The 13,574-nt window shown below is 37.8% G+C and overlaps 1 protein-coding gene across 1 annotated transcript in view; it reads left to right on the plus strand.

The window, feature by feature from the left end:
- LOC124139122 (Golgi integral membrane protein 4-like) overlaps positions 1 to 13,574 on the plus strand; it is a 91,721-nt gene that overhangs the window by 46,013 nt on the left and 32,134 nt on the right. Inside the window, exons 21-30 of the mRNA XM_048394200.1 lie at positions 654 to 719; positions 1,668 to 1,733; positions 2,697 to 2,762; positions 3,706 to 3,771; positions 5,742 to 5,807; positions 7,781 to 7,846; positions 8,796 to 8,861; positions 9,797 to 9,862; positions 12,485 to 12,556; positions 13,428 to 13,496. Coding sequence (XP_048250157.1) covers positions 654 to 719; positions 1,668 to 1,733; positions 2,697 to 2,762; positions 3,706 to 3,771; positions 5,742 to 5,807; positions 7,781 to 7,846; positions 8,796 to 8,861; positions 9,797 to 9,862; positions 12,485 to 12,556; positions 13,428 to 13,496 — 669 coding nt within the window. The remainder of the gene's footprint in view (positions 1 to 653; positions 720 to 1,667; positions 1,734 to 2,696; positions 2,763 to 3,705; positions 3,772 to 5,741; positions 5,808 to 7,780; positions 7,847 to 8,795; positions 8,862 to 9,796; positions 9,863 to 12,484; positions 12,557 to 13,427; positions 13,497 to 13,574) is intronic.

Consider the following 13,574-nt stretch of genomic DNA (forward strand, 5'->3'; position numbering starts at 1 on the left):
GATATTTCCGCTTACCAAAAGTCTGAATAACAAAATCTTGATGTTCTTTTTGTCAGCCAGTGTGAGATAAACAGATCCTTTTGTAGTGTTGAGCACAAGTCAGAACATCTTTAGCTGTATTCAAATATTCGTATGTGATACAAAACCCTTTCTTTTATTGCAACCTAATCACAAGTTATTTCACTGTCCTTGGTCCCTGGGTCCTTTTCCTAGCTTACATGCCGCCACCCTCAGAACAATGAATGTTGCTTGGGAGTATATCAGTCTTTTGTTAAGAAGGATTGGTATTGTTTTGATGATGAAAATCACAAGCATGATTAAGATGATATGTATGCTTACCAAATCTGAATGACAATATGTCTATTCTTCTCACATGACCAATAACAGATAAACAGATCCATTTATTGTGTCAACCACTGAATCTTTGCCAGTACATTTTCATCTCTACTTGGACAAGATTTTGTGTGTAGAATAGTTCTAAATGTTTTGTGGGTTTCATGATACATATAGTACAGGATTAGTGGGATGAAATGGATCTCTTTGTCTATTTGGACAGCAACAAAATGACATCAGCCTTTATCACTAGAATATCATCGCAGGAATAAACCATCTTCACAAGCAACAAGTTGAATATATGATTTTGTTGACTGTAGGCAGTTGGTGTGGCAATGAATGCTCCCAAGTCCCCTGAGAATGAAGGGAACGAGTCCCAGAAACAGGTACCTCAGTGCTGGAAAGCATGTTTTACTCCTCTGTTCCCAAAGTGACCATGACCCTATGTTTTCTGGGATGCTTTTTAAAAGCATCGGCCTGGCCTCCTGAACAGTTGTGAAGCCATTCTTAATTGTTTCCACTTGACAAGAAGTTTCACTGTCCGTGGGTCAGCTTCCTGGGTTTTACCTTGCCACCTTCAGAACTGTGACTCTTACTTTCTACTTTGCCAATCTTTTGTGAGAATGATTGTTATTGTTATGATGATGACAATTATGAGCATGATTAAAATGATATTTCCGCTTACCAAAAGTCTGAATAACAAAATCTTGATGTTCTTTTTGTCAGCCAGTGTGAGATAAACAGACCCTTTTGTAGTGTTGAGCATATGTCAGAACGTCTTTATAATATAGCTTTATTCAAACATTCCTTCCTGGATGATACGAGACCCTTTCTTATATTGCAACCTAATCACAAGTTTTTTCACTGTCCTTGGTCCCTGGGTCCTTTTCCTAGCTTACATGATGCCACCCTCAGAACAATGAATGTTACTTTGGAGTATATCAGTCTTTTGTTGAGAAGGATTGTTATTGTTTTGATGATGAAAATCACAAGCATGATTAAGATGATATGTATGCTTACCAAATCTGAATGACAATATGTCTATTCTTCTCACATGACCAATAAAAGATAAACAGGTCCATTTATTGTGTCAACCACTGAATCTTTGCCAGTACATTTTCATCTCTACTTGGACAAGATTTTGTGTGTAGAATAGTTCTAAATGTTTTGTGGGTTTCATGATATATATAGTACAGGATTAGTGGGATGAAATGGATCTCTTTGTCTATTTGGACAGCAACAAAATGACATCAGCCTTTATCACTAGAATATCATTGCAGGAATAAACCATCTTCACAAGCAACAAGTTGAATATATGATTTTGTTGACTGTAGGCAGTTGGTGTGGCAATGAATGCTCCCAAGTCCCCTGAGAATGAAGGGAACGTGTCCCAGAAACAGGTACCTCAGTGCTGGAAAGCATGTTTTACCCCTCTGTTCCTAAAGTGACCTTAACCCTATGACTTTCTGAGATGCTTTTTAAAAGCATCGGCCTGGCCTCCTGAACAGTTGTGAAGCCATTCTTAATTGTTTCCACTTGACAAATAGTTTCACTGTCCGTGGATCAGCTTCCTGGGTTTTACCTTGCCACCTTCAGAACTGTGACTCTTACTTTCTACTTTGCCAATCTTTTGTGAGAATGATTGTTATTGTTATGATGATGACAATTATGAGCATGATTAAAATGATATTTCCGCTTACCAAAAGTCTGAATAACAAAATCTTGATAATCTTTTTGTCAGCCGGTGTGAGATAAACAGATGCTTTTGTAGTGTTGAGCACAAGTCAGAACGTCTTTATAATATAGCTGTATTCATGGTATTCAAACATTCCTTCCTAGATGTTACGAGACCCTTTCTTATATTGCAACCTAATCACAAGTTATTTCAATGTCCTTGGTCCCTGGGTCCTTTTCCTAGCTTACATGATGCCACCCTCAGAACAATGAATGTTACTTTGGAGTATATCAGTCTTTTGTTGAGAAGGATTGTTATTGTTTTGATGATGAAAATCACAAGCATGATTAAGATGATATGTATGCTTACCAAATCTGAATGACAATATGTCTATTCTTCTCACATGACCAATAAAAGATAAACAGATTCATTTATTGTGTCAACCACTGAATCTTTGACAGTAGATTTTCATCTCTACTTGGAAAAGATTTTGTGTGTAGAATAGGTCTGAATGTTTTGTGGGTCTTATGATACATATGGTACAGGATTAATATGATGAAATGGGTCTCCTTGTCTATTTGGACAGCAACAAAATGACATCAGCCTTTATCATGAGAATGTCCGCAACGACAGGAATAAACCATCTAAAGACACAAATAAGTTTAATATATGAGTTTGTTGACTGTAGGCAGTTGGTGTGGCAATGAATGCTCCCAAGTCCCCTGAAAATGAAGGGAACGTGTCCCAGAAACAGGTACCTCAGTGCTGGAAAGCATGTTTTACCCCTCTGTTCCCAAAGTGACCTTGACCCTATGACTTTCTGGGATGCTTTTTAAATGCATCAGCCCCGCCTCCTGAATAGTTGTGAAGCCATTCTTAATTGTTTCCACTTGACAAGTAGTTTCACTGTCCCTGGATCAGCTTCCTGGGTTTTACCTTGCCACCTTCAGAACTGTGACTCTTACTTTCTACTTTGCCAATCTTTTGTGAGAATGATTGTTATTGTTATGATGATGACAATTATGAGCATGATTAAAATGATATTTCCGCTTACCAAAAGTCTGAATAACAAAATCTTGATATTCTTTTTGTCAGCCAGTGTGAGATAAACAGATCCTTTTGTAGTGTTGAGCACATGTCAGAACGTCTTTAGCTGTATTCAAATATTCGTATATGATACAAAACCGTTTCTTATATTGCAACCTAATCACAAGTTATTTCACTGTCCTTGGTCCCTGGGTCCTTTTCCAAGCTTACATGCCACCACCCTCAGAACAATGAATGTTACTTTGGAGTATATCAGCTCTTGTTGAGAAGGATTGTTATTGTTTTGATGATGAAAATCACAAGCATGATTAAGATGATATGTATGCTTACCAAATCTGAATGACAATATGTCTATTCTTCTCACATGACCAATAAAAGATAAACAGATCCATTTATTGTGTCAACCACTGAATCTTTGCCAGTACATTTTCATCTCTACTTGGACAAGATTTTGTGTGTAGAATAGGTCTGGAATGTTTTGTGGGTTTCATTATATATATAGTACAGGATTAGTGGGATGAAATGGATCTCCTTGTGTATTTTTGACAGCAACAAAATGACATCAGCCTTTATGATGAGAATGTCCGCAACGACAGGAATTAACCATCTAAAGACACAACAAGTTGAATATATGATTTTGTTGACTGTAGGCAGTTGGTGTGGCAATGAATGCTCCCAAGTCCCCTGAGAATGAAGGGAATGTGTCCCAGAAACAGGTACCTCAGTGCTGGAAAGCATGTTTTACCCCTCTGTTCCTAAAGTGACCTTAACCCTATGACTTTCTGAGATGCTTTTTAAAAGCATCGGTCTCCCCTCCTGAACAGTTGATAAGCCATTCTTAATTGTTTCCACTTGACAAATAGTTTCACTGTCCGTGGGTCAGCTTCCTGGGTTTTACCTTGCCACCTCATAACTGTGACTCTTACTTTCTACTTTGCCAATCTTTTGTGAGAATGATTGTTATTGTTATGATGATGACAATTATGAGCATGATTAAAATGATATTTCCGCTTACCAAAAGTCTGAATAACAAAATCTTGATATTCTTTTTGTCAGCCAGTGTGAGATAAACAGATCCTTTTGTAGTGTTGAGCATATGTCAGAACATCTTTATAATATAGCTTTATTCAAACATTCCTTCCTAGATGATACGAGACCCTTTCTTATATTGCAACCTAATCACAAGTTATTCCACTGTCCTTGGTCCCTGGGTCCTTTTCCTAGCTTACATGATGCCACCCTCAGAACAATGAATGTTACTTTGGAGTATATCAGTCTTTTGTTGAGAAGGATTGGTATTGTTTTGATGATGAAAATCACAAGCATGATTAAGATGATATGTATGCTTACCAAATCTGAATGACAATATGTCTATTCTTCTCACATGACCAATAAAAGATAAACAGGTCCATTTATTGTGTCAACCACTGAATCTTTGCCAGTACATTTTCATCTCTACTTGGAAAAGATTTTGTGTGTAGAATAGGTCTGAATGTTTTGTTGGTCTTATGATATATATGGTACAGGATTAGTGGGATGAAATGGGTCGCCTTGTCAATTTTGACAGCAACAAAGTGACATCAGCCTTTATCATGAGAATATCTAGAATGACAGGAATAAACCATCTAAAGACAACAAGTTGAATATATGATTTTTTTTACTGTAGGCAGTTGGTGATGCAATGAATGCTCCCAAGTCCCCTGAGAATGAAGGGAACGTGTCGCAGAAACAGGTATATCGGTGCAGAAAAGCATGTTTTACTCTTCTGTTTCCAGAGTGACTTTGACCCTATGATTTTCTGGGATGCTTTTTAAAAGCATCGGCCTGGCCTCCTGAACAGTTGTGAAGCCATTCTTAATTGTTTCCACTTGACAAGAAGTTTCATTGTCCGTGGGTCAGCTTCCTGGGTTTTACCTTGCCACCTTCAGAACTGTGACTCTTACTTTCTACTTTGCCAATCTTTTGTGAGAATGATTGTTATTGTTATGATGATGACAATTATGAGCATGATTAAAATGATATTTCCGCTTACCAAAAGTCTGAATAACAAAATCTTGATATTCTTTTTGTCAGCCAGTGTGAGATAAACAGATCCTTTTGTAGTGTTGAGCATATGTCAGAACATCTTTATAATATAGCTTTATTCAAACATTCCTTCCTAGATGATGCGAAACCCTTTCTTCTATTGTAACCTAATCACAAGTTATTTCACTGTCCTTGGTCCCTGGGTCCTTTTCCTAGCTTACATGAAGCCACCCTCAGAACAATGAATGTTACTTTGGAGTATATCAGTCTTTTGTTGAGAAGGATTGGTATTGTTTTGATGATGAAAATCACAAGCATGATTAAGATGATATGTATGCTAACCAAATCTGAATGACAATATGTCTATTCTTCTCACATGACCAATAAAAGATAAACAGATTCATTTATTGTGTCAACCACTGAATCTTTGCCAGTACATTTTCATCTCTACTTGGACAAGATTTTGTGTGTAGAATAAGTCTGAATGTTTTCTTGGTCTTATGATACATATGGTACAGGATTAGTTGGATGAAATGGATCTTCTTGTCTATTTTTGACAGCAACAAAATGACATCAGCCTTTATTATTAGAATGACCGTAACAACAGGAATAAACCATCTAAAGACACAACAAGTTGAATATATGATTTTGTTGACTGTAGGCAGTTGGTGTGGCAATGAATGCTCCCAAGTCCCCTGAGAATGAAGGGAACGAGTCCCAGAAACAGGTACCTCAGTGCAGAAAAGCATGTTTTACTCCTCTGTTCCTAAAGTGACCTTGACCCTATGATTTTCTGGGATGCTTTTTAATAGCATCGGCCTGGCCTCCTGAACAGTTGTGAAGCCATTCTTAATTGTTTCTACTTGACAAGTAGTTTGACAGTCCGTGGGTCAGCTTCCTGGGTTTTACCTTGCCACCTTCAGAACTGTGACTCTTACTTTCTACTTTGCCAATCTTTTGTGAGAATGATTGTTATTGTTATGATGATGACAATTATGAGCATGATTAAAATGATATTTCCGCTTACCAAAAGTCTGAATAACAAAATCTTGATATTCTTTTTGTCAGCCAGTGTGAGATAAACAGATGCTTTTGTAATGTTGAGCATATGTCAGAACGTCTTTATAATATAGCTTTATTCAAACATTCCTTCCTAGATGATGCGAAACCCTTTCTTTTATTGCAACCTAATCACAAGTTTTTTCACTGTCCTTGGTCCCTGGGTCCTTTTCCTAGCTTACATGAAGCCACCCTCAGAACAATGAATGTTACTTTGGAGTATATCAGTCTTTTGTTGAGAAGGATTGGTATTGTTTTGATGATGAAAATCACAAGCATGATTAAGATGATATGTATGCTTACCAAATCTGAATGACAATATGTCTATTCTTCTCACATGACCAATAAAAGATAAACAGGTCCATTTATTGTGTCAACCACTGAATCTTTGCCAGTACATTTTCATCTCTACTTGGACAAGATTTTGTGTGTAAAATAGGTCTGAATGTTTTGTGGGTCTTATGATACATATGGTACAGGATTAGTGGGATGAAATGGATCTCCTTGTCTATTTTTGACAGCAACAAAATGACATCAGCCCTTATCATGAGAATGTCCGTAATGACAGGAATAAACCATCTAAAGACACAACTAGTTGAATATGTGATTTTGTTGACTGTAGGCAGTTGGTGTGGCAATGAATGCTCCCAAGTCCCCTTAGAATGAAGGGAACGAGTCCCAGAAACAGGTACCTCAGTGCAGAAAAGCATGTTTTACTCCTCTGTTCCCAAAGTGACCATGACCCTATGATTTTCTGGGATGCTTTTTTAAAGCATCGGCCTCGCCTCCTGAACAGTTGTGAAGCCATTCTTAATTGTTTCCACTTGACAAGAAGTTTCACTATCCGTGGGTCAGCTTCCTGGGTTTTACCTTGCCACCTTCAGAACTGTGACTCTTACTTTCTACTTTGCCAATCTTTTGTGAGAATGATTGTTATTGTTATGATGATGACAATTATGAGCATGATTAAAATGATATTTCCGCTTACCAAAAGTCTGAATAACAAAATCTTGATGTTCTTTTTGTCAGCCAGTGTGAGATAAACAGATCCTTTTGTAATGTTGAGCATATGTCAGAACGTCTTTATAATATAGCTTTATTCAAACATTCCTTCCTAGATGATGCGAAACCCTTTCTTTTATTGCAACCTAATCACAAGTTTTTTCACTGTCCTTGGTCCCTGGGTCCTTTTCCTAGCTTACATGAAGCCACCCTCGAAACAATGAATGTTACTTTGGAGTATATCAGTCTCTTGTTGAGAAGGATTGGTATTGTTTTGATGATGAAAATCACAAGCATGATTAAGATGATATGTATGCTTACCAAATCTGAATGACAATATGTCTATTCTTCTCACATGACCAATAAAAGATAAACAGGTCCATTTATTGTGTCAACCACTGAATCTTTGCCAGTACATTTTCATCTCTACTTGGACAAGATTTTGTGTGTAAAATAGGTCTGAATGTTTTGTGGGTCTTATGATACATATGGTACAGGATTAGTGAATGAAATGGATCTCCTTGTCTATTTTTGACAGCAACAAAATGACATCAGCCCTTATCATTAGAATGTCCGTAATGACAGGAATAAACCATCTAAAGACACAACAAGTTGAATATGTGATTTTGTTGACTGTAGGCAGTTGGTGTGGCAATGAATGCTCCCAAGTCCCCTGAGAATGAAGGGAACGTGTCCCAGAAACAGGTACCTCAGTGCTGGAAAGCATGTTTTACTCCTCTGTTCCCAAAGTGACCATGACCCTATGTTTTCTGGGATGCTTTTTAAAAGCATCGGCCTGGCCTCCTGAACAGTTGTGAAGCCATTCTTAATTGTTTCCACTTGACAAGAAGTTTCACTGTCCGTGGGTCAGCTTCCTGGGTTTTACCTTGCCACCTTCAGAACTGTGACTCTTACTTTCTACTTTGCCAATCTTTTGTGAGAATGATTGTTATTGTTATGATGATGACAATTATGAGCATGATTAAAATGATATTTCCGCTTACCAAAAGTCTGAATAACAAAATCTTGATATTCTTTTTGTCAGCCAGTGTGAGATAAACAGATCCTTTTGTAGTGTTGAGCATATGTCAGAACATCTTTATAATATAGCTTTATTCAAACATTCCTTCCTGGATGATAAGAGACCCTTTCTTATATTGCAACCTAATCACAAGTTATTTCACTGTCCTTGGTCCCTGGGTCCTTTTCCTAGCTTACATGATGCCACCCTCAGAACAATGAATGTTACTTTGGAGTATATCAGTCTTTTGTTGAGAAGGATTGGTATTGTTTTGATGATGAAAATCACAAGCATGATTAAGATGATATGTATGCTTACCAAATCTGAATGACAATATGTCTATTCTTCTCACATGACCAATAAAAGATAAACAGGTCCATTTATTGTGTCAACCACTGAATCTTTGCCAGTACATTTTCATCTCTACTTGGACAAGATTTTGTGTGTAGAATAGTTCTAAATGTTTTGTTGGTCATATATATATGGTACAGGATTAGTGTGATGAAATGGATCTCCTTGTCTATTTGGACAGCAACAAAATGACATCAGCCTTTATCATGAGAATGTCCGTAACGGCAGGAATAAACCATCTTCACAAGCAACAAGTTGAATATATGATTTTGTTAACTGTAGGCAGTTGGTGTGGCAATGAATGCTCCCAAGTCCCCAGAGAAAGACGGGAACGAGTCCCCCAATCAGGTACCTCGGTGCTGGAAACCATGTTTTACTCCTCTGCTCTCAAAGTGACCTTGACTCTATGATTTTCTGGGATGCTTGTATTAAGCATAGACCTCACCTCCTGGCTAGTTCTGAAGCCATTGTTCATTGTTTCCACTTGACAAGTATTTTCACTGTCCCTGGTCCTTGGGTCAACTTCTTCACTTTTCCCACCTTTCAGAAATGGGAATCTTACAATGCCAGTGTTTAGTTGAAGATTGTTATTGTTATGATGATGAGATTTTTGAGCATGATCAAAATGATATGTAAGCTTACCAAAAGTCTGAATAACAATATCTTTGTATTCTTCTCCTAAACACGGTATAAGATAAACAGATCCTTTTAAGTGGCGACCACACGTCAGAACATCTTTAGCTGTATTCAAACATTCCTTCCTCAGATTCGAAACCCTTTCTTTTATTGCAACCTAATCACAAGTTATTTCACTGTCCCTGGTCTCTGGGTCCTCTTTCTTGCTTAAATGACAACACCCTCAGAACAATGAACCTCACTGTGAACTGTAACAGTCTTTTATTGAGAAGGATTGGTATTGTTTTGATGATGAAAATCACAAGCATGATTAAGATGATATGTATGCTTACCAAATCTGAATGACAATATGTCTATTCTTCTCACATGACCAATAAAAGATAAACAGGTCCATTTATTGTGTCAACCACTGAATCTTTGCCAGTACATTTTCATCTCTACTTGGACAAGATTTTGTGTGTAGAATAGTTCTAAATGTTTTGTTGGTCATATATATATGGTACAGGATTAGTGTGATGAAATGGATCTCCTTGTCTATTTGGACAGCAACAAAATGACATCAGCCTTTATCATGAGAATGTCCGTAACGGCAGGAATAAACCATCTTCACAAGCAACAAGTTGAATATATGATTTTGTTAACTGTAGGCAGTTGGTGTGGCAATGAATGCTCCCAAGTCCCCAGAGAAAGACGGGAACGAGTCCCCCAATCAGGTACCTCGGTGCTGGAAACCATGTTTTACTCCTCTGCTCTCAAAGTGACCTTGACTCTATGATTTTCTGGGATGCTTGTATTAAGCATAGACCTCACCTCCTGGCTAGTTCTGAAGCCATTGTTCATTGTTTCCACTTGACAAGTATTTTCACTGTCCCTGGTCCTTGGGTCAACTTCTTCACTTTTCCCACCTTTCAGAAATGGGAATCTTACAATGCCAGTGTTTAGTTGAAGATTGTTATTGTTATGATGATGAGATTTTTGAGCATGATCAAAATGATATGTAAGCTTACCAAAAGTCTGAATAACAATATCTTTGTATTCTTCTCCTAAACACGGTATAAGATAAACAGATCCTTTTAAGTGGCGACCACACGTCAGAACATCTTTAGCTGTATTCAAACATTCCTTCCCAGATGATTCGAAACCCTTTCTTTCATTGCAACCTGATCACAAGGAATTTCACTGTGCCTGGTCTCTGGGTCCTCTTTCTCGCTTTAATTTCATCACCCTCGGAACAATGAACCTCACTGTGAACTGTAACAGTCTTTTGTTGAGTTGAATATATGATTTTGCTAACTGTAGGCAGATGTCAGCAACCCATGTTTGTCGTAAAAGGTGACTAACGGGATCGGGTGGTCAGGCTCGCTGACTTTGTTGATGCATGTCATTGTGTCCCAATTGCGTGAACCGATGCTCATGGTATTAATCCCTGAATTGTCAGGTCCAGACTCAATTATTTACAGAACACCATCATATAGCTGGAATATTGCCAAGTGTGGCGTTAAACAACAAACCAACCAACCCAATTGCGTGGATCGATGCTCATGATGTCAATCACTGGATTGTCTGGTCCAGACTCGATTATTTCAAACCACCATCATATAGCTGGAATATTGCCGAGTGTGGCGTTAAACAACAAACCAACCAACCTTATTGCGTTGATCAATGCTCATGATATCAATCACTGGATTGTCTAGTCCATTATTTACAGACAGCTGGCCTATAGCTGGAATATTGCTGAGTACGGCGTTAAACAACAAACAAACAAACAAATCAGAATCAAGGGAACGAGTCCCAGAAACAGGTACCTCTGTGCTGGAAACCTTGTTTTACTCCTCTGTTCCCAAAGTGACCGTGATCCCATGACGTTCTGGGATATTTTTTATAAGCTTAGGCCAAGCTGCCTCAATGGTTCTGAAGCCATTCTTAATTGTTTCCATTTGACAAGTAGTTTCACTGTCCGTGACCTTGACCCTATGATTTTCTTACCAGGTTACCTTGACCGTGACCCTTTTTACCTGAAATCTGCACTTTACATTTTTACATACACCATGAAATCAGTTATCACTGTTGATGCAAGCTATCGTTTTTGTTCTGTTATTTGTTTTTCTGGAAATTAGACTGTTTTAATGGGCCTACTTTGTCCCATGCCTGTCTTCTTATAAGGATTTGTTTGGTACGTACAATACATTGGCCAGGAATGTGGTGTTGAAGTTTATTTCCCCACATGGGATTGTGTCTCCTTCAGTTCACTGAACATTCACTTTCTCATAGGATATCACTTTTATCCATAGTAAACTCAGCATTGTAGTCACTTGTAATGGAGTCAACAAGGTGGTCAGGCACATCAGTTGGCTGGTTGGCTGCAAGGACGCTTTGATTTTTTTGTTTGAAATGTGACTTTATCATTGTGAGTGCTCATTGATAGTGACAGGCCTCTAAGTTGCGGCTAAAACAATGGCCAATTCGACCTAAATTTCAATTTGTCTACTGTCTAAAATTCAGAGATAGCCAATTGACTACCTTGAAAATATCTTGTGGCAACTAAATTCTACTGCTTCATATTTGAAGACACAAAAATAAACAGCAGCTAAATATTGAAAATATGTGTTCTAATAATTGTACTTGCTTATAAGTCCTGCTAAAGTCGACAATGAACAGAAATACATAAATATTAATGTAATTACTTAAATTAGTATCTTATTTCAGTTGACAATCTTGTAACATAAATTGCATCATTGTTTTAGTCACAAATAACAAAAATCAAGTACAGTTTCCACTAATATACAATTCCAAGACTAATGCTATGACTCGTACATAGTATAATAGTTATTTGATAAAAGATAAATTCAAATGCTTTTGGCTACCTGCACTATTAGTTTGACTTCTTGATTTAACCACTGGCCACCTGGAAAAAATGCTACTTGGTAAAAAATTAAACTTTGAGGCCTGAGTGAAATCCAGCATAGTACACTAATAATGATAACAATAATGTTGGGAAGTGTGTAGTCCTGCACCATGACCGTGGAACATATTTATTTTATGAAAAAATAATAATCTAGAAATGCATACAAAAGCAAGTATAGCCAGCTCAAGCTAGCTCTATTCCACAGCATAGGGAATTTATCTTATTTTTAGAGTCAAGAAGGATATTGTGTAATATAAGATTTCAGAGACTAAATGTTAGTCTAGGAAGTGTGATGATGAGAATATTATATATTTTTATGAAGATGATGATGATGATGATGATGATGATGATCCTTTGTACAATTTTGAATCCTTGTGATGGCGGTGGTTGTGAACACTTCATTAACTTTATGTAATCATCCCATTGTTAGGCTGTTGAGGAGCAGCCCAAGGTAGACTTGCATGAGGATGCCCAGCACCAGCCAGCACAGGGACAAGAACAGGTACACACTGAATACACTTACTTGACTTCAAGCAGGGCCACTGCTGACCCAGTTGACTCTGGCCCAGGGTATTCCACCCACATTATGGTCAAGCTAATTACAAGATACCATGATTATTAGTTAACCACCAAAGTTCATACCTTAATATTTCTGGATCTGTCAAGTCAGTTAAGCTCTCCAAGTATGATTAAAGAAAATGTGAGAAAATCAGATCTATTTGGCATGTGCTTCTCTTTCCTAAATGTCCCCCGACGTGATATTGCTGGAATATTGCTAAAAGCGACATAAAACCTTACTCACTCACTCACTCACTCACTCTTTCCTTAAACTACAATGGATTTAAATGGAGCCTTTCTCAAATGTAACTGTTAAATGATGAGCACAGTGTTTTTCTACATTGTCTCAAGTGTCACTGTGTATCATTGAGAAACTGGTTTACGGATGATATATTTTGGACATACATTTTGATATTTGCAGACCTTTTGACTTGAAGATATGTCAAGGTAAAATTATATACGGGTGGCTGACAATTCTAGTTGTATGGATGGAAGATGAGATTGTTATTCATGGGGGAAATTGAACAAGGATGCGGTTTGTGATACTCATAATTTGTGGATATATTTTATGCCTTCATTGTTAAATAAGGGAGTTACAATATTCATTGCGCAAAGATCACTTTGAAGCATGGATGCCTACCCCATTGCTCCACAAGCAAGGACGAGTGGTAAAACAATTGTAAGTCTATGTTATGGTGTTGGAGGTATAAGAGTTATGGCGCTACGATCACCTTGTGGAATGAGGTCATGGTCAAGATGTACAATTGAATGAACGATGTGGGCCTGCTGTGATTGGCTATCAATATTCACTCTAGGTAGCTGGTGTCGTGATGCAAGCACAAGCTCCTAAGGCTCCTCAGAATGAAGGCGAGGTCCAGAAACAGGTATATATTGGTGCTGGGATTTCATTGTGAGATAGACCGCCTCCGTGGTCTTGTGGTAGAGCGTCCGCCCGGAGAGCG

Source organism: Haliotis rufescens, unplaced genomic scaffold (assembly GCF_023055435.1).
Source record: "Haliotis rufescens isolate VD_foot unplaced genomic scaffold, xgHalRufe1.0.p SCAF_13, whole genome shotgun sequence".
Classification (NCBI taxonomy): Eukaryota; Metazoa; Mollusca; class Gastropoda; order Lepetellida; family Haliotidae; genus Haliotis; species Haliotis rufescens.